General features: G+C 40.1%; 1 protein-coding gene across 1 annotated transcript; it reads right to left on the bottom strand.

Annotated features, from left to right (window-relative positions):
• Positions 1-1,661: 1,661 nt before the first annotated feature.
• Positions 1,662-20,735, bottom strand: LOC115780776 (protein SSUH2 homolog). Its single transcript, XM_030730177.1, has 12 exons — positions 20,556-20,735; positions 15,995-16,075; positions 15,844-15,919; positions 15,628-15,757; positions 14,505-14,565; positions 10,516-10,637; positions 9,984-10,046; positions 9,812-9,891; positions 8,941-9,033; positions 4,997-5,102; positions 4,790-4,897; positions 1,662-4,219 (listed from the first exon to the last, which is right to left on the bottom strand). Exons 1-12 carry the CDS (start codon positions 20,566-20,568, stop codon positions 4,079-4,081), a joined length of 1,074 nt encoding a protein of 357 aa, XP_030586037.1. The 5' UTR covers positions 20,569-20,735; the 3' UTR covers positions 1,662-4,078.
• Between the last annotated feature and the right edge of the window lie 850 nt (positions 20,736-21,585).

Below are 21,585 nucleotides of genomic sequence, written 5' to 3'. Positions count from 1 at the left end.
ATTGTTGCAGCCCCAGCACTGATAAAATATTTTCCCTATAAATATTTGTATTTACATATATACAGTTATGCTTTCTGCAATTGGCAATAAATCACCTCTCCTGCAGTCAGCGGTAGAAAGTAAATTTACTCAAACACTGTACTCAAGTACTTTGCCTACTTTATACTTGCTCAGAGGGAAATAGTGTTATTTCAAATTCCTTCACTTTGCAGATTCAGAGTAATCAGAGGCGTAAACTTATTTTTATTGTTGGTGAATCTGTTTAAAATTTTTCCAAACTGTAAAAACTCCATAAATTGTGTTGAACTGATTATGACATTTCACATGTTTTGTTTTGTTAAAGTATGCAAGTATAAAAGTATCTCACACGACCCACGAGCCTAAACTAACACTGAAATGCTCAACAATGTTATCAGTAACATAGCTGAGCGGCATCGGGTAAGACCTGACAGATGAAATATAAACTCCAAACACGAGGTCCCTGCCCTGGCTAAGGTTCAAACCAAGGATCCGCTTTCAGTGAGGGTACAGTGAAAAATCCACAGTAAAAATTAATGCAGTGTGAATACTGCATTTGTTGTTCCACAGGTTTAATGGGGTTAACATTGTGCTGGAGGTGATATTTAGCACATAAAAGTTGTTAAAAATGCACAAAGGCCTATATAATTATATATATATATATATATATATATATATATATATATATATATATATATATATATATATATATATATATATATATATAAAAATATATATATATATAAAAAAAAAAAAAATATATATATATATATATATATATATATATATATATATATATATATATAATAATGCGTTCCAATGCAGGTGTTCTGTAGTGAATTTTAGAACATCACCAAAACTGATCATTTATGAGTTTTTAACCTACGATATATGCATGCATGCCATTATAAAGAGTTGGACTGGTAACTACTCTGATCACTTCAGATTTACTTTAACTTTATTCTGAGCTGTTTACTTTAATCACCCTGTATATGAACATTTTGATATAAACTCCACTTGCTGTGAATATTGAAAAGAAACAGGTGAGTTTATTTTTCAGTTTAAGCACTACCGTACCATTAATAAACTACAGTAACAGCAGAGAGTAATTACATCATTAGGTTATTAAGCAGAAGATTACTAGTTTGTAAGTAATGCAGACTATACTGAAAAAGGGACAGTCCAGTTAATAATCCCACAACTTTTGAGAATGGTGTTGTGTTCAAGAACAATCTGACATTAAGGGTTACACTCACAGGAAGGAAAATAAAAAACACAGGTGAACAGGTGCCAACATTACTATTAGAAAATTATGAATTCCACTCTTTGGTTGCTTGTTTTATTTAAAAAAAAAAAAAAAACCTGTAAAATACTTAAGTGGTGAACAGAATGCATCATATTTAGCAAATGCACCAAAAAAAATAAATGCACGTAAACACATATTTTTGGTTGATTGAACATTAACAGTAAACGTAAACGTAAGCAGCTTCATCCTGAATGTCACAGATAAATGGGTGCAATACAGGCAGCCAGCAGGTGCCAGAGCCTCTGAGTCAGACACCGTGACACCTCTTACAGGTGTTTCTCTGTACTGAAGGAAGGCAGACTAAAGGGATGTGTGTTGTAGTTTTTTTTTTTTTGTATTTTTCTTCATAAACTCTATAAAAGTGGATATAGCATTGAATATTTAAGTGCCAATATGAAGCCTCAAAACTTCAAGCTGAGGATTTTCACCACTGCTATTTGGTGTTTTAAAACCTGAGAGGGGGGGGGGGGGGGGGGACACGTCACACTCACAGTGACTTGTCAATCACAAGGTTTGCCTGCCTTAAGCTATGCCCTGCTATATACTGGCTATTTTCTTAGACTTCAACATAGTCGGACTTCTTGCAACCAGAAAGGCTTCCCCCTGCTGGCCATGGGGAAGAATGCAGGTTTAAGGCTGGAGCCCCTTTATTAATTTATGTCTGGGAAGCAGAGGTCTGAAACAGCTTTTTTTTTTCTGTTAAAAATCTGCCACAAGGGGGCCTCATTATTCTATCTGTGCATCTCATGACTGCATCGGTAAAGCTGGATCTGCAGCACCACTTGCAGAACTGTAGCACAAAGCGATTTTTTTTTTTTTTTTTTTTTTTTTAATAGTCCTAAAATCAGTCAATGAGTGCATTTTACACTGGTTCCCTTGCCTCAATATCTTTTTTAAGTGGTAAAAAAAGACTTTAAGGCCACTGACAGACTTTAAGTATCATAAACTTTTATTTCAGATAGATGATATTTTCTGCAATAATTCAAAACCCCATGAGAACATCTATAAAACTGTGCACAGGACATCCATCCATCATCCTCACCGCTTATAAAATTCAGCTTCACGGGAGGCAAGGTGCATCTTACCTTTTGCAAGATGACAAGAGCTGCTGCCCGCTGTCTTGCAAGAGGCAGGTTACACCCTGGACAGGTCGCCTGTCTATCACAGGTCTCCAATAGCATCAAATTCCAATAATAACGGATTGCATGCCCGGCTGTATAATAGCTTTAAAAGGTCTGTGTGCACCGTGTGTGTTTATTTACAGCAAAACCAGTTCAACATTAAAAGCTTTGCAGTCAAGCCTGAACAGAGTCTGAGCTCAAATTATGTGGTGATAGTTTCCTCAATCATTTGAACCAAACTGCTGAAAAAGATTTTGTGGGAGTGGCAGTGTTTTTAAAGGAGATTAAAATGTTTTTGTTTCTGATGGCAGCGTTGTTCCTTTGACTGAACAAAATGGAGACAAACCTGTTTAAGAAATAATAACGCATCCTTCCATTCTTATATTGTATGAAACTATTTCACTGGCCAAACAGCTCATTAAAATTTCAGAAGTGGCAACCCTGCTCCAAACCTTTTTATTGCTATTACTATTACAGAAATAAAAAGGTCTACATGGGTTTTACACATTTTTTTTCCCCCATTGAGTTTTATTCTAAATCTTTCATTTTCTAAATGTTTCTAATTTCAAAGGGTTGCTGCTGATAAGTGAAAAGCACCTCCCTAAAAATAATGAGTGCATGGTCCACTCATGGTGGAGGCTTCAAGTATCTCTGAGTCTTGTTCATGAGTCCAGGGAGGGTTCAGTAGTGCACTGATGGATGGACTGGCACGGCGTGGTGCAGGCCCCATACTCTCTGCTAAGGTGATGACCGCGTCAAGCTATATTCCTCCTGCCCTCGAGATAAAATGTCTTCAGTATCTGCATAATTTTCCGCCACCCACAACCATAAAATCGAGTGCTTCTAATCTGCAGTCTAATTCTGCCATCAACTCTCTTCAAGGCGTAACCACTGATCCCTTTTCCTTCCTTCCTTCCTTCTGTCCAGCATGCCTTTAAATACGGGGCAGACTGTCAGAAAAACAAATGGAAAAGCAGCTCAGCAATTTGTTTAACTGACTGTCCAGATCTTTGAGTTCATTTTTACTTAACCCTCTCTGTTGAAATATAACCTGCTCCATTGGAGCCTATCCCAGCTGTCATAGGGCAAGAGACAGGGTGCACCCTGTACAGGTCACCAGCCTGTCGCAGGGCTAACCTAGAGAGACAGACAACCATTCACACCTATGGGTAATTTAAAATCACCAATTAACCTAACCCCAGTAACTGCATGTCTTTGGAAGGAAACCAGAGTACAAACACTGGGAGAACATGCAAACTCCACACAGAAAAGCTCGGGTCAAAGTGGATTCAAACTCAGACCTTTGAGCTGTGAGGCAACATGCTAACCACGACGCCACGGTGCTGCCCTTTAGTTTACCTTTAATCAGATTTTATTCTAGTGGAAATATTTCACGATATTTTATGGTTTAAGGTTGAGGTCAGACATACTAATTATTGTGTTAAGCACAGATTATATTCTTAATTCCATATTTAAAAGAATGCATAATTTTAATGTAAAAATTCTACTGTCTGAGTACTTATGAAATAAGGATATAGGATTATAAATTGAGGATTATAAAATGATATATCACAAAGATTCCTGAAACTCAACCACCTGATTTGGAGAAATAAAAAAAAAAAGAACAGTGAGTCTACAGGATGACGCAGCAGCAGGTCGCCGGATAGTCGTCGGCACGGACTTTCTGCTCGTTGCCGTACACACAGTAGACGTGGGCGTTGCTTTTCCACTTGTAGTTCACCTTAGTGACGGGGATCAACTCGACCGTCTGCCTCTGAAAGAGAGAGATGGAGCGAGTTACGTTAAAGGAAAAGCCTGTCAGGTCTACATTATATTAGCTTAGCTTAGACTGAGAGCAGGAGGAAAGCTAATAAATACATCAGTTAACAAACAGCTCAGCCACACTTCAGCTTTCTGTGACCCTTCAACACTCCAACAGATAATTCCACTGTTTTCAGTGTTTATATGATAAGTGACTCTTCAACTGCTGACACTTCGCACATTCGAGATGATTTATTTATTCTCACACAGCACACTGCAACGCTTGAGCTTCGACTTAAACTTTCATTTCTTTTTCTTTGACTGGTATTAGAGAACTGTTACTTTGTGCCTTTTGATTGACTTCAGCTGCTTACTGAGCACTTTCATTGACATTTAAGTAGGTTTTTGTCTTCCCCCTTCTTCCAGACAATTCAACTGTTTTCACTGTGGTTTCATCAAGTGGGACTTCAGCTAGCTTCAAGTATCTTTATCTTTTGCTGGAACGGCGATAGCAGTTTTCTTTCCTTCCAGGTTCTAGAGAAGATGTCTTTTTAGTTTTCTCTTCAGCTGTGTGTCGGCCTACCTGCTGCAGAATCCTGGAGTTTTGGGCGTAGTTGGTTTGATGTTCTCTCACCAGACGCTCAGAGGCCTGAGAGACCGCTGGGTTTGGAAACCCAAGCAGCGGGTACACCTGAGAGAAGACAGAGTTTAACACACAAAATACAACGTATGCGCCCCTCCACAGTTTGAGAAACACTGCTTTAGTGCCACCTGAAGTGTGTGTATATACCAGGTACTGGCTGTTCTTGAAGAGCTCCTTTCCAGTCACTGAGCACAGATCATCTATCTTTAGACTGGGGTTCTGCTCCACCACATGGTCTTCCACGTTGTTTTTCCTGAACACAAACACAGATATGAACTGCACACATGCAGTACGGCTAATCTGTGACATAAGGATGGCAGCAAGAGTGAAAGGCAAGATTTAGTGAGACCTGTATGATGTATGATTTGAAGACGGCGGCAATGACAAAAAGACAGGAGGCTGAGCTGACTGAGATGAAGATGTTAAAAATTTTCTTTGGGAGTGACCAGAGTAGAGAGGATTAGAAATGAGTACATCAGAGGGACAGTTTGGAGACAAAGTTAGAGAGGCACAGCTGAGATGATTTAGATGAATAGTGGATCTACTGGACACAGGAAAAGAAGAAGGCAACCACAGAAGATTAATGGCTGTAGGAGGACGACATGCAGAGGGTTGGTGTGACAGAGAAGGATGCTCGGGATGGGGTGAGATGGAGAAAGTTGATCTCCTGTAGTGACCCCCTAAAGGGAGTCTCCATCCTGTTAAATACACAATTACACGGTTTAATCAGTCTTACACAGTAAATGATTTGCAGTATTTAATGTTAGCAATTCACAGCATGTAATTTTGATCTTTATGGACTAGTCACTAGAGGGTGACAAAGCACCCAAACACTGTGACTGAAAGATATATATTTGAGAGGTGCTTGAATTTTTATAAACCCTTTTGAAATTTCTGCATAAACTAGATTTGATCAATCTTTGCTGTTGATAATAATGGGGTTTCCACTACTAAAGAATTTTCATTGCACTGATTTTAAACAAATTTCGAATGTGGCCTTCACGTCTCAGAGGCTATATACATTTGCCACTCACAGATATGTCACATTGGATAATTTATTCAGTAACTTAAATGATTAAGTCTATTATTTTTGTCTTGTTTCTTTATTTTGTTTATCTCTGTTTATGTTATGGCTGCTGTCAAAATCTGATATTTTGTCAGTTTTATGCAGCTATATATGCAATTTGAAAGCCTCGATACAACTCCGTCTCCTTCCATTCTTCTTCTTTAAGTGCAAAAAAAAAAAATAGTAGTGGTCTCATAGATTAATGATTCATGTAACAAGACAGCAGGTCAAAGTCAGATATTTGGATTCCAACTTTAAAGGCCTTCTGGGCAAAAACATGTCAAAGACGTACATGAGTAGAAGACAAAGATGCAGAAATTTTGTCTCTTACCCACATGGATCTTTGATACGTTTGCAGCCAGAGTGCCGACAGGGACCAGAAAGAGAGAGCAGATTTCTCCCATACTGACTTCTCTTCATTGGCTCCCTGTTAAATCTAGAACAGAATTTAAAATCCTTCTCCTCTCATACAAGGTCTGCAGTTGATAAGGTATGTTACAATCTTCTGTAATAGTGAACTGGTTCTGCCATCGCTGTTTATTTAGGAGCATTTGGACCCGGAAATGATGTTGGACTTAAAGACCGGATAGAGCACTTCGCTCCAGACTGCTGGCTTACTTGTGGTTCCTAGGATACTTAAGAGTAGAATGGGAGGCAGAGCCTTCAGCTTTCAGGCCCCTCTTCTGTGGAACCAGCTTGGATTCAGGAGACAGACACCCTCTCTATTTTTAAGATTAGGCTTAAAACTTTCCTCTATGATAAAGCTTATAGTTAGAGCTGGATCAGGTGACCCTGAACCATTCCTCAGTTATGCTGCTATAGGCCTAGGCTGCTGGGTGGTTCCCATGATGCACTCAATGTTTCTTTTCATTCACCTCTTTTTACTCTGTTTATACCCCACTCTGTATTTAATCATTAGTTATTATTAATCTCTGTTCCACAGCATGCCTTTTGTCCTGTCTCTCCCCCCTCAGCCCCAACCAGTCACAGCAGATGGCTGCCCCTCCCTGAGCCTGGTTCTGCCGGAGGTTTCTTCCTGCTAAAAGGGAGTTTTTTTCTTCCCAGCGACAGTGGGAAGGAAAACCTTGCTCATAGGAAGTCGTTTTGACGGTTGGGTTTTTTCTGTAATTACTGTTGAGTCTTTACTTTACAATATAAAGCACCTCGAGTCGCTTTACATATTCAGTTAAATTAAATTACATTAATTTATTTAACTGAATATGGCATTTATAAAAAAAAAAACAAAACAATGTATTAAACAGGTAGTTTATAAGTAGCTTGCTGATTATTTTGAGGACTCTTTTTTGAGATTGACAGTATTTTTTGATGCTGGTGCATTCAGTTATTGTGCACCAACTCTCTGCAGGTGTGTGATGAAGAGCAGCTGCCACAGTGTGAAAGAAAAAAAACAAAAAAACAAACAAACATGTGCCAGATCTTCATTTCACCACAAAAGCAGCATAACCGAAGTGTAATTGGTCTGTTTACCAAACTGCTCTTGCAAAATTTACATGGAAATAGCACATCAAAAAGGTCAAACCACGAAAATAAAATTCCTGTTAGCTAACACCTGTACAGGAGCAGGCCTCTGGCTCAGAAACACAAACATTTATCGTGTTATTATTTTTGATCTTCATTATGTCACAGTATATAGTCACATCGCAAATCGGCTGTTAATGAACACTGAACAAATGAATAATAAATACATACATTTATTCTTCTAAGACAAAGTAATCAACTGCAAGAATTTTTAGCAGCCCTGTTTATGCATGACATTCGAATGACCCCAAAGTCTCACTGCACTAGAAATTGTTTAGCAAAATGTGTTTACAAACAACAACATACAGGTAAGGTAAATGTAATGTTGCTGTTTGCTTTGAGATCAGCTGCTACATATAAAAATAAAAATAATTTGTAACGATTTGAGTGTTATAAAAATAATTCCCAAAAACTAAATAGATATTGGTAATTCTGGTACCCTAGGCAGATTGATTAACATGTGTAGGAGGAGTTAGGGAACAGACATACATGATCATTACAATAAGATTTATATTTAATGTTTTTATTTTTCACTCGGGGGGGAAAAAAAAAAGTGCTTAAATACAAATGGAAAAGCTGGAAAAGTTCCTCAAGGACTTTGTACCAGAACTCCCAGAATATCTTCAAGGACTAAGGAAACCAACTACTGGCTCTTTGGTGGGTCTAGAAGACCCTCTCAAACTTTCCCAGGAACTCAATGACACATATTTCAAGACCACTGGAACCCTCAGTGATCCCCAGAAACTTCTTAGGGTGCAACAGAACTTAAAACATCTTCAAGGTTTTAGCAATTTCCCTTAACTAGTTTTTGAAACCTCCCCCGTGATTTTTAGAAACCATTCAAGGACTCCATGGAACTCTGAATAACTCTCCAGGGGTATTAGACATGACTGAATCTGGATGACTGGACCTTCCTCAAGAACAACCAAAGCCTTATGCAGGGTTTGTGGATTATCCTTAAATACTTGGAAGACCTGTACCCATAAGTGGTCTTTGGAAGATCTTTAATGCGATCTAAAAACTTTGAGGAACTACTTCAAGTTTCTAAGAACTGTCTAAGATAAAAAAGTAAACTCATCAAGTACATCAAGAACTTTATCATGTCAACAAATTTGCCTTCTCTTTTCAAAGCCCTTTAAAACTGCACCAAGGACTATTTGAACCATAAAAACAATTCATGGAAATCTCTCAATAGAATCAACTGAAACAGGACCTCAATAATTCTTAATGAATTCTGAAAGTATCACAGAACCTTCTCAAAATGACTGTAGCACAGAAACATCTGCAAGGGCATTGGGAATTCCTTTAACCCCTTCAAAGATGCCTGAAAACTCTTCAAGAGTTTCTGAAACTTGCTCCGGGGCCCCTTGAGTGTTTTAAGTAACACCTAAAACACAGTTTAAGAAGCCAATGCAACATCTTCAAGGACCCAGATAAGGCCGCTGAAATACAGGAATACTGGAACTTTTGCAGTACTAGTACTCACCACTCCACTTTGAGCTCGATGTAGGTCAGCAATTGGCGTTTTCCTTTACAGGTTTGACACTCCTTTCTCCCTCTACCATCACACCGTGTGCACCTAAACAGACGTGACACATGACTCATTTTTTTTTGGTTTTCATCGCATCATACTTACAGATAATTGGAATTTGCTTTCAAGACTTTTTTTCATCTATTCCTAAAGCCCGTACTGAACTGAGTAAAAGTGTTTAAATATGAATTTGCCTCTGATTGGAATCAGCTGTGAGATCATCCAAATCTTTGGGAGCTGCTTTTCTAAATCACTTCGGGCTGGAAAGGTTTTGACCACTGATGCCCAAGTTTGACCATTTTTGTCTCCTTGGATCTGACTTTTGGATTTTTTTTTTTTTTTTTTTTAAATTGTCATACTTCTGTATTTAATTCTTTATTTTTTGCACATGTGTATGCTCATTTTGTCAATATTGCTGCCTATCTTCATTCAGGACACAGTCACACAAAAAGGACACAGTCTCAAAAAAAAAGACCATACAAGTGCCCCAGGAAAACCACTGACACGCTGCAGCGCTTCCTAGATGTGTCTCAAACCTAAAACCACATCTTTGTACAGGAACTGCACCCTTGTACACAAGCTGCACGGGGTACAACTTATTCCAGGTGCATACTCTCAAAAGTACAATAATAAAACTTTCACTTTCACGACATGTGTGTGTGGGCGTGTGTCCAGATCAATTTCAAGTTTTCATTAACTACCATTACTAGATAAAAGAGAAATTAACTGGATTTAAAGCATCAGGAGACTCACAAAGAAATCCTGAAAATATTCCACCTGCCTGTCAATGATTTGTATGCACGGTTTTTGTGTGAACGGGCAGTACCTGTCTTTGCCTGTGCCACTACAGTGATTGCAGTTTACACCGTCCTTCACCCCAGCGCCATTGCAGACCCAGCAAGACTTCTACAAAGACACAAATAAGTGAATGATGAAGGTATAATTAAAACAGACTTTTCCTGTGAACAATTTTCATTTATTATTGGGAGTTTTCTTACATGTCCACTTCCATGGCACTCACTGCATGGCTCGGTACCTGCTGCATGGCAGGTGTGGCATTCCTAAACACAAACACAAGAAAAAAAGTTAATAAGTCTATTGTTAAACCACAGTTATCTAAGTGGTTTAACTTCTAATCAGAGCTCAAGCTAAATTAGCACTGCGTGTACAGCTGTTATCCAAAGTTTAGATACATGAGCATGAATGTTGGGGTCATTTGGAGCTTCCAAGGTGGGGGGGGGGGGTCTACAAGTCAAATCTACAATCTACATAAAATCTACAACACCCCAGAAATACCAGAATATCTTCAAAAGCTGATGAAGACCGTTCACAGGCTGTTTGGTTGTTGTGTCAGAAGTGTTACCCAATCAGCAGCAATGCACACAATGCTTGGGTAACAGACCAAGGTATTCAGTGCACCACTGTTTCCATTTAACTAATCAAAGTTGTGTCAGTGCTTAAAGCGTAAAGCTCAGAACTAAACTGCAGGTAACCCAGCACTTTGACAGGCAGCTTCTGTTATTCAGTCACCTTGATGGAGGATGTGTACGGCACCCGGATCTTCTCTGTATGATTGTTGAAGAGCTTGGGGGGTGTGGCCTGGATCTCCCACGGCCGTGGGGCGGGCTGAGTATAGAAGTCAGCGGGCTCACCTATTAGTCATAAAAGAGAGAGTCAAAAACGTTGTTTTTAGCAGTGATTCTCAAACTTTTTCCATCATTTCCCACTTTGCAGGAAGAAAGGGGGGTGGGGGGTGGGGGGGTGTCCAATAGTGGCCGAATTAACCGGAAAAAGACTTTGCCTGTGTATTAATGTAACTGAGGAGAATTTCCATCCATGGATCCATTCACTTCCGCTTTTAGGGGTTACCGTGTGGGGGCCTGGAGCTCGGGCAAACTCAGACCTTCTAGCTGTGAGGCAGCAGTGCTAACCACCAGGCCACCATGCTGCCCAAAATTATTCCATTGTTAAATATTAGTTCCACATGACTCTTCACCCAGGTCACTTGCACCCCACCATTCACTCCCATGTCATTAGGGTTAGGTAAAGATGACCAAAACAGGAATTCTGTCAAGGTTAGGCTGTGTGATGGGAAAGGTAGGGCCCAAATGCAGGATGCATGAACTGGAGCTTAACTCTAAACAGCTTTATTTGCTGCAGGATCACAAGTTACAATATACATAAAATCAAAACACAACAAAATCTCGACCGAGGCTGTAAAATGTAAAACAAGCCTGGGAGTAATGATGAGAGTGTGAAACCAAAGCTTCGATACTCTAGACCAGTGGTTCTCCAATCCAGGCGCGGTGTCCTGCAGGTTTTAGATGTGTCTCTGCTTCAACCCGAATCAAATATAGAAGTCATTAGCAGGACTCTGAAGAACTTGACTGCATACTGAGGAGGTAATTCAGCCATTTGATTCAGGTGTGTTGGATCAGGGACACATCTAAAACCTGCAGGACACCGGCCCTCGAGCCCTGGAGTTGAATACCCCTGCTCTAGACCCAGTGCTTCGAAGCTTGCTTCAGGACAAAAAAAAAAAAAAATAAAAATCATGTGACATATGACGTCTAAAGCAGCAACTGCTTCGTTCTCAGAATGAATTACCTGACTGGTTCAGGTGATTTGCTGGTTACGAGTGAAGGAGCGAGAGCGAGACAGTCAGCCAGGTTCATACTCGCACAGTTTTAGTGTTATGGCCAACAGTTACTGCTGAATTATGACTTAAAGACAACCTTTGCTGCAATCTCTTGCTCGTCCTTTCAACGTGATGACGGCCGCTGTCGTATCAAGATTAACGCAAAAGCGGTAGTTACACAGGCACACCCAGTTAATGCCATGTTTTCTGCTCAATAACGCAACACATACATTCATCCATCTTTATTTGTAAATAGAACCTGATATCATGATATTTGGTCATAACGTGTGTGCCTCAAACAATGCAAAGATGCTTCAGATCATTGAGGTGTGTGAGCGTGTGCATGCAGGTGTGTAATTGAAAACATTGCACTTTTCCAGGAGAGGACGCTATAAATGAAGCTTCGAGTAATGAACCCATTTTCGAAACAATTATTCAAGTGGTTCAGTGCTTCACAGAAGTTTCATTTTCTCATCACTACCTGAAAGAACAAGGGGAAAAACTAAACTGGGAAACACACATCAGAGAGGGAGAAACACGGACGATGATGCAACAATGAACAGAAGAAAACTGAGGGCTTAAATACACATCAGGTAATTAGGACAAGTGGAAACAACAGGGAACAGCAGGTGAAACAAATAAAGCTAATAACAGAGGAAGCAAAATTAAACACAAAGTACAAGGAACACGAGACTGTCAAAATAAAACAGGAAGTGACCAACCATGACACACATGCAGACTTGCCACACGAAAACTTGACAGAGGGAATCTAAAAACCACACAAGGAAACCTAGGGAAGGGAACTAAACACAGAAGGGCCAAGACACAGGGACAAAACACACAGGAACACAGGGAAGACCAACACAAAGGGAAACCAGAAAAACATACAAATAAATAACAGAACACCTAACAATAACAAACCGAGGATCTAAATTGTAAAGAAAACCAAGGACCAAAGACAGCAAACCAAACTTCACAAAAAGAACTCAAACACCGGGCCACCGGCCCAGGATCACGACAGATTCAGTTTATGAAAGCAGAAGCGTTTTCCAGCTAGGAGGTGATTCGCGTGAAACAATATGCAGTTATTATAAGAAAGAGGAACCAGTTGCTCTTAAGTTCTTTGATTCATAATAGAATATAATTGAATATTGGACTTTTTTTTATCCCTCACAAGCCCATAAACTTTAGATGTGATCAAAATGTAGTTTGATAACAGGATGCTGGGTTTTTGAAAACAAGAAACAACAACGCTATGCCTTTATTATTCTCCCGCAATTAATGGATGAATAAAAATATAAAATAAATGTAGAAGTCAGGAAAACATTACAGCTCCATTTCATAACAGAATACCCTTCAGCAGACATCTTATTACCTTCTGCAAAACTATTTAACTATATAATCAGCAATAATAAGCCAGATATAATGCATACTTACAAGGTATTCACATCATATTGTAGTTGTGTGTACAGGATTATTACTACATAATTCACTGATACTACATAATCTGCTGCATTACGTATAACATCCCTATAATTATAAGGCAACGGGAGACGAGAGATTAAGGGAAACTGAACAACTTGCATTTCAACAGGTCTCCAGCAAATCACATGACTTCCAAGGCTGCCATTTGTATTTGCCTGTTGTGTGGCATTACACTCAGTGTGTGTTGCATCAACTGTCTGAAAATTTCCTGAATGTCTGCAAGCATGACCACCAAAGGTGCTCGATTTTGCTGCACCATCTACTGCAGCAATAACAGTAAGACTTCCACTGACCCCAGGATAGGTCCTAAGTACAGATTCCATCAATTTCCAACTGACACAGAGAGGTGAGTGATCAATGCCGTGAGTCACTGGGTCAGCGAGTGTGTGTAGTAAGAAGCAGAGTTCAATCAGATAAAGAACGTAGACAAATAAGGATCAGTGGATTGGCTGATTTCAGAATGTTTGTGAAACATGATTAAAATCCGCTAGCTAGCCAGGCCCCTGTAATCAGAGCAGATGGAGGGTAGCTTAGCCACTGTTAGCTCTCCCCCAGCTGATTATCCTGTGCAGCTGGAAAAATCAGGCTGGGATCTGTTCTAGAAGAGAAGAGATTAATCAATTTCTTCTCTCTGAGCCGGCAAAGTAACAGCGAGAAAGCGAAACCCTAAACAAAAGCTAACATAGAAGGAAATCTGAAACTGTTGGTTAAGGATAAACATAGATTTTCCACCCTAATAACTCCTGTCAGCAGTAATGACATCCAGTTAAGCCAATCAGAGGTCACGTTGATGAATCAGGGAGCAAATTTGCCAAATCCGTGTCTGACTGTTATGTATTATAGGAATTGTAATCAAAACTCCCCTCTACAGCGTAGTTTCACTGCGCCTCAAATTGTTGGTTTCACATCCTTGTTAACACTTTTTTTCCTTTATTTTATTTTCCCCAAAACATCTCTTGACTCTTTTTGATTCCTGCTGACAGTGAATAGCCAAATTTGTTCTGGCTACATCCCTGATAATGCAACCATGTTATTTACATTTGAGCAATTTTACTGAGCAGTAGGTATGGCTTTAATATTGATAAATGATGAGTCATAGTCAGTACTATTTATGGTCATGAGTCATCCCTGAGCAACATAACAATGCTTCAGTAGTTGGCATCACAGGCAAATCAATAAGGTTGCAACCTAGAACTGATGTTACTGTCAAATGTCATACGGATGGTACGAGGACAATGTCCTCACACTTTACTTTGTGTGGGAGGGTAAAAAGCATCCAGCCTTGCTCTCTATAATAACTATAACAATATGCTGGCCCTAGAAAATTAATACAACTATAACCATTTAATGGCTCAAAATCAGGTTTGGGTTGAACAAAATTAAAGTGTGTTTTTACCTTCATATGGTTTATGGGCCCACTCAGTTGACCTGGACTCAGTGAATGTCTCCAGACGGTACTGCAAAACAGGAAAAAAACAAAAAACTTTATTTAGAGAAGCTGGATGTGGTGATGAAGTTAATGTGCTAATATTTTCCTTTATTTTACATCATGTGCTATGCTATGCATCACGTGCAAATAACTGGTCAGATTAAAATTAAAGTGTATTTGCTGTGTCAGACACACTTTCTGTTCTTCATACACTATAGTTTTATTCACACTTTAATGTTATATTTGGGTTGGGGCGGGGGGGGGGGGGGGGGGGGGTCACATGCCAGCCTTGTGCAAGTTGAGAGATTTTTGAACTGAGACTTTCCTCTGTGAGAACAGATCTCTGTCTTTATGTGTTGAGTATGCACAGACAAAATAATCAATAATACATCAAATATCAGCAAGAGGGAATTTTTCAATAACACTGCTGACACAGCTATCTCCTGTCAGCCTGGTATGAACGTTCAGCCTGTTCTGGATCAGGACAAACTCGTGTTAATGCACATGCAAATACAGAAAAACGCTTTATTACCAGAATAAGTGGCAGAGGGAGACAAGTGAGGGTGAAAATATTTTGTAACAAGAAAACCAACAATTCAATCCTGCACAAAATCTGTTCAAACGCAATCAATATTGCACATTGTACTGTACCATGTACTTTCCGTTTAGTGTCATGTAATTATTGCACAATAAGTCTTGCTGTAAAACTGGTCTGCGGTGGCCTTTTTTTTTTCATTTCTTGCAAGACTCCTGAGGATGACGGTGATGAAAGTTACTGGAAGACTCATAAAATTGCACAATTATTTGAAGCCACGAGGGTGGCAAACTGCCTCAGCAGGTCTGAATACATACTAAAAGCCCTGATGTTTTTGAGGAAAAAAAAGAAAACAAATGTTCAACAGTTCATTACATTCAACCGTATTCTCTGCTCACGTGTTTGGAAGAACATTTAAACTCTGAATAAAAGTTGCTCAAACCAGAACTCTGCCACAGACTGATCACAAGTTGCTAAAAGCAGATATGGTGGTAACTCAATCCTCAGTATCGCTGATGGTAACAGCATTCCAAAAAAGCATGAAGATCTAATCACCCTGTATGTGTTGAATGGCTCCATGGAGGTGATGACTCCCTCAGTGGCTGGAGCATCACTGTAGCAGCAATGAGATGAAGCAAACCTCTTGAATGCTTCACGAGCCACATTCTCCTCCAGAGCGGGGATACTGCAAAACACATATGCTCTGTGTTAAACTGGAATATTCTACTGATTGATGAGCAGCTCAGAGAGGCAAATAATATCACGTCATACCTCCAGTCAGAAGGTTCGGGGCCAGGTTGGGGTGGGGCTACAGGCTCCATGGGCATGGGAGGGGGCAGGAACCCTCCTGCAGCAATGACAAATTTTCAACTAGATGCAACAGCATTAACGTGAGGAATTATGCAAGTTCGACTTTTCATACCTCCTCCTGGCACGGTGCCTTCATAGCCGGGGACATTGTCAAACATGTTGGCTGGGGGGGCCATGAGAGGGGGGTACACAGCTGGAAAAAAAAGCAACAAGAAACATTCAAAACAAACTTCTGGATGAACTTAAAGCTACTGAAAAGTCAAAGTCATCAAGTTTTCCAGACTGATTTCTCAGTTCACACTAAAGCTCAGAGGGGACTAGAAAGTGCACCCAAATGCACCGGGCAATTTAGGAGCATGTATAGCATTTATTGGTTGGTTATACAGTGTGTATGAATACAGTGAAAATAAAAACTGCTGTACTGTGCAGTCCATCTCTGTCTCTCTGGCTGTTTCATTTAGCGTGCCATGACAATTTTTTTTCTTTTGCCTTGGACCACTCACAACCTGTAGGTGGGGAGGGTGGTGGGCATTCACCCAATAAAACCACGGTGTCCTGTTTTTGCACATTAGTTTCATGCAGATTAAAGCAACAACATTAAACCAGCAGCTCAGAGACTCACACCTGTTTTCCCATCAGTTTCCATTTTGTTTACAGTAAGCTTGAATAATTGTAAACCAAAAAATGATTCAGAGGATTTTCTCTTCTTGTTCTTAGGGAATTTGTAAAAAATCTGCTTCATATGAGAAAAATGATGCCATAAGCAAGATGTAGAGGTTTTTTAGTGTGAGAAAACTGGTGACATTACACTTTTCTAAGTAAACCCCAGGCTATATGGAACGACAAAAAGGAGCTGAACAAGACTGTTCCTGCACAGAGGAATTTTTGATCCTGAAAGACGAATCCTCCCACGCTGAGGGGCCACGCTTTACCCCCTTTTTAGTTGAGGTTTCTTTTTTCCTTTCTTTTAAGTGTAATAGACATTTCCGTTAACCAAACACTGATATAACAAGAAACTGCACTGACTTCTATCAAGGTAGTCATGCTTACTACTGTGTGTAAAAAAATTCCTGAAGTTCCAGACTCTGACTGTGGAAAGCTCTCACTGCCCCCACAGCTGCTCCAGTAATCAAAGAAGTATGTTAACGTGACACCCGAGGAATTAGAGAGAAAGGAGTGGCCTCAGTCCTGGAGGGAAAAAGTTCTTGTTCCTCATTGTCATTAGATGATTCCCATACTGCTGCAATCCACTGACCTTTACTTTTCAGATTATCTTAAATCCCTTCTTTTTTTTGTTGTAACAACTGTAAAGATTCTTATTTTATTTGCCCTTTTCCTCACTCATCCACACCTCACCTCCTTTATCTCACATTCTCTCTTGATTTTCTAATCACTGATTGGCTCCTGGGTTTCTTAGTTCCTTAAGAGAATTCCTTGATGGACATACTTAAGGACTGCAATCAAATTTACTGATATCAAGTTTCGACACAGTGTGTAAAATTTCACCGCTATATGTCAGTCAGTTGCAGATTGCAGTCATCTGAACTCTGGTTTTTTTAACCCTCCCAATTCAAGTGCATATTCCCAGCTACGGTAGCCGTGCAGGACAAACAACTCTGGCCGCCGTTCATCTGTAGTGCGTGCAGGCCAGGGATTCTCAAATCCAGGCCTTGTGGCCCAGTGTCCTGCAGGTTTTAGATGTGTCCCTGATCCAACACACCTGAATCAAATGGCTGAATTACCTCCTCAGTATGCAGTCAAGTTCTCCAGAGTCCTACTAAAGACTTCTATATTTGATTCAGGTGTGTTGAAGCAGAGACACATCTAAAACCTGCAGGACACCGGACCTCGAGGCCTGGATTGGAGAATCCCTGGTGTAGGCTGTCAATCTACATCTCAGCCGTCAATATGAGTGCAGTGTCAATATGCAATCCTATACGAGTCGACGAGTCAGTGAAGTCACTTCTGTCTGATCCTGAGGACAGTTGTTGAGAACATCTAGAACTTTTCTGTGGGCAAGCGCTGCTGTTGTTGTTGCTGTGCGCCGGCGTTAGTGAAACTTTCTTTAAGTGCATCTAACATTGTCGGATACTTAGCAAAAAACTCGTACACAATGTAAGAATTTAATCGATCTGTTTCTCAGAGGGAAAGTGTGAGTTTTAGGACACTTGAGCCAAACACTGGGTGGTCTAATGTTAGCTTACAACCAGCTGCTGCTGTTGTTGCTTAGCTGTCTCGCTATCAGCTGTCCAGAGAGGTGAGGATTGTGTGTTTAATCTGATGACAATAAGATGAATAAATGAGCATGTTTATGCAAAGTTTCATCGGCTACAGCAACGGCTTCAGTTCAGGAGATGATGTTTGAGGTGAGGAGCAGGGGCGGAGCTTCCGGAGGGGCTGGGAGGAGAGGAGAATAAGATTTCAGGTAGCCAGGCCTCTGTCACGTCCGAGGCGAGGTGGAGAAGGAGGGCCCTGTCTTGATTATATCGCAATATGCATGGCTCAATGTGCACAGTATACAACCCACTATACATCACCCATCATTCATGTTTTACACGGGGGTTTTAAAGGTTGCCACAGTCAGGACTGAGTCATGGTTGCTCAAAACTTTACAAGTCCAACTGACTTTAGTGATGTAGTAGGTGTAAAATATTGAATAAGATGTTGACTGGCTTTATTTTCACGCTAAAGGCCCTTTCGTTGCGTAAAAACGACATGAAATTTCGAATCTTTCGGATGTGAACTTGTCGTGTAACCTACATACACACCGGACGCGCTGCGTTTTTGGGAATAAAAATCAGAGCGCTGCATTTAGCAACATGTGAGTTCATAGCTCCAAACGCGCACTGATGTACTGAATATACAGGGATGTGTGAACAGTAAACTCGTACTATTTTACCTCAGACACACAGCTACACGCTGTTCTGAGTCAGTCGGCTCTCTGAAATCATTCTCTGCCTCCTCACATGTGATCCCAACTCTGCCAACAACAACTGCCCACTGATGATATGAAATGTGCGCAAAAGCATCCGTGATGCAGCTTCAACTCCTGGATCAAACCATGAAACTCTCCCTGCTGCTGCTTTCTAATGTGTTGGATGAACCCAGAATCTCGTTTTCTTCCTTCTCTTGTTTAGAAAAATCACAACCTCATTACATCATCGTTTGATGTCGGCTTCCTTTCTTTCACAGTGCGTTTTATGAGGGCAATTTAGTCGCAAAAACGCAGCGCGTCCGGTGTGTGTGTGTAGGTTACACACGCAACGCATCCGGTGTGAAACGGCCTTAAAGGCCTTAGGTGGGGCATTTTTACGGACTAAGCTAACATGAGTGGCACTTCATAACATACACATTCCCGCTGTTCTGGGCATGTGTATGTTATAAAATGATGTTATGATGAGCTTTATTATTTGGGTATAAAGGGCCCGGTCATTTGCCCCGCCCCGGCCCGGCCCTTATTTGTTCCGCTAGTGGTGAGGAGGATTTGGATGAGGTGGAAATGAGGGAGGAGAGAGCAGTGGTGGAGGAGGAGAAAGACAATATGAAAATATACATGTAGAAATCTTAAATGGTCACATATAGTTTGAAAGGGCTATTTGTGATCTTTAAATTAGAAAGACCGTATAAGGCGTACTCTACCCACAAATATAAAATATGATTAGGTGGAACAGCTACGTCCATCTGGGCCACTGTACTTAAGATGGCGGGGCAAAATGGTGGTTTCCACAAGCCGGTGCTGTCCCACGTGATTTCTACGCGATTAAACTGCTGTAAATGACTTGTTGTCCTATAATCTCTCAAACATTTTTAAATCATATCTCTCATGTATGATATAAAGTCATTTGGAGCCAGAAGCAACATTCCTGTCACAAGGCAGAAGCTGCAATCAGATTTTGGCAAAGTGACTTTTACAAATCCTTTATTTGTCAGAGGCAAAAGTACCGCCGACATGACAAAACGTGTTTTTTGAGCCAGCTCAGGCCAAGAGAAACCGCAATACAAATATCACAGTTCTATAAAGATATTTTAAGTTGCCAAAAAGGACTGGGTTGATTATAATGGAGGTACAATAACGCATAAAGATACATGCAAAACAGGTCATTTCTTTATTTCATATACAACCCTTTCATAAAACCTTTTACCTGCAGTCTATTTATCAACACAAACAAAGGTATTACACGTAGAAAACACATAGAAACCTCAGAAATCACTTTTTGGCACAACACTGGCTCCTAAATGTCTTTAAAGGATTCATTCTAATTTTATGAGATCGCATCACTTTGGTGGAAGACGTAATTCCACACTAATCAATGTATATTTAATATTTATATTCAAAAGGAGAAAAAGATTTAAGCAGCGCATTAATTCAATTAAGTGAATGCTGATGTTTAATTTTGTGCAGTTATCCAGTCAAATGTTTGATTTCTTCATCTTGATAAACTGCAACAGTGTTTAAATTTCACAGAAATTTTTTTCTTTCCCCCAAAAGTATGTTTTTCCTGCGCAGCTGTACTTAACAAGAGCCTAAAAAGCACAAATGCCAGATTAAGAAACTCCAAAAGAGTCATAAGAAGGTCGCTCGTAATCTAAATGTATTCAAGCTGTCGACGTGCGGGGGGGTCGGTGTTGTGTGCAGCCTGCTGTTGTGTCCCGTTGTGTATTTCGCGTCTTACCCCCGCTGTTCATTCTGCTGCCGTTTAATCACAGTGAGATCAGCTCGGTTTGACTGTAACCACGAAGGTTCTGCCACTCTTCTCTTTCTTCGAGGAACAAACGAAATTCCACAAGCTTTTTTCCAAATAAAGCACCGGGAACGCCCATAGATGCGGCAGTCAAGGACCGAAGCTGAAGTTGGTTTCCGATTGCAGTTTCCGATTCGGGAAATGGTTAAAGGGCCATTCCACTTAATTTTTCGCTACCTTCAGCATCTTTAATCTGCTCTAGTTAAAAATCTACAACACCTGCACACTTCAAACCTGGACTAGATTATTCTGCACTAATAGCAGAATACTTTAAACACACTTTGTGATTTGTGAAACCTTCATCTGATTTGTGAAACTTCAATAAAGTGCGATTTCAGCACCTATTTTCCATCTGGATCACATTAGAACTGATCCAGCTCCAAAACTACAACACCTACGCACTTCAAACCTGGATTAGATTATTCTCAACTAATAGTAGAGTATTTAAAACCATGTGTGTTGTAGTTTTGGAGCTGGGGCAGTTCTAGTGTGATCCAGATGCAAAAAAGGTGCTGAAATCGCCCTTTATTGTAGTTTCACAAATCAGATGAAGGTTTCACAAATCACAAAGTGTGTTTAAAGTATTCTGCTATTAGTGCAGAATTATCTAGTCCAGGTTTGAAGTGTGTAGGTGTTGTAGATTTTCAACTAGAGCAGATTAAAGATGCTGAAGGTAGTGAAAAATTAAGTGGAATGGCCCTTTAGCAATTTCCCGAATCGGAAGCTGCAATCGGAAACCAACTTCAGCTTCGTAGTTATATCTTATATTTTGATATCTTTGAGAAATCATGCTTTTTAATCAAAGAACCACATTTTTTTTAAAAAGTTGTAAATATTTGGAATGGTGTATTACGGAAGCCGAGAGCGGCCATGGAACGTATAAACTATTTTCTGATGGTTTTCTCGAGATAACGAGTTATTTAACTCGTTATCTCGAGAAAACGAACTTTGTAACGGGATG

The sequence above is a fragment of the Archocentrus centrarchus genome, chromosome 5 (assembly GCF_007364275.1).
Source record: "Archocentrus centrarchus isolate MPI-CPG fArcCen1 chromosome 5, fArcCen1, whole genome shotgun sequence".
NCBI lineage: Eukaryota > Metazoa > Chordata > Actinopteri > Cichliformes > Cichlidae > Archocentrus > Archocentrus centrarchus.
This window is presented reverse-complemented; position numbering and strand designations above follow the sequence as displayed.

Coding starts and splice junctions, on each gene's coding strand:
- LOC115780776 (XM_030730177.1), bottom strand. Junction 10,047..10,515: donor CGTACACATCCTCCATCAAG/GTGACTGAATAA, acceptor GTTTGTGTTTAG/GAATGCCACACCTGCCATGC. Junction 4,220..4,789: donor ACTCCAGGATTCTGCAGCAG/GTAGGCCGACAC, acceptor TCTCTCTTTCAG/AGGCAGACGGTCGAGTTGAT.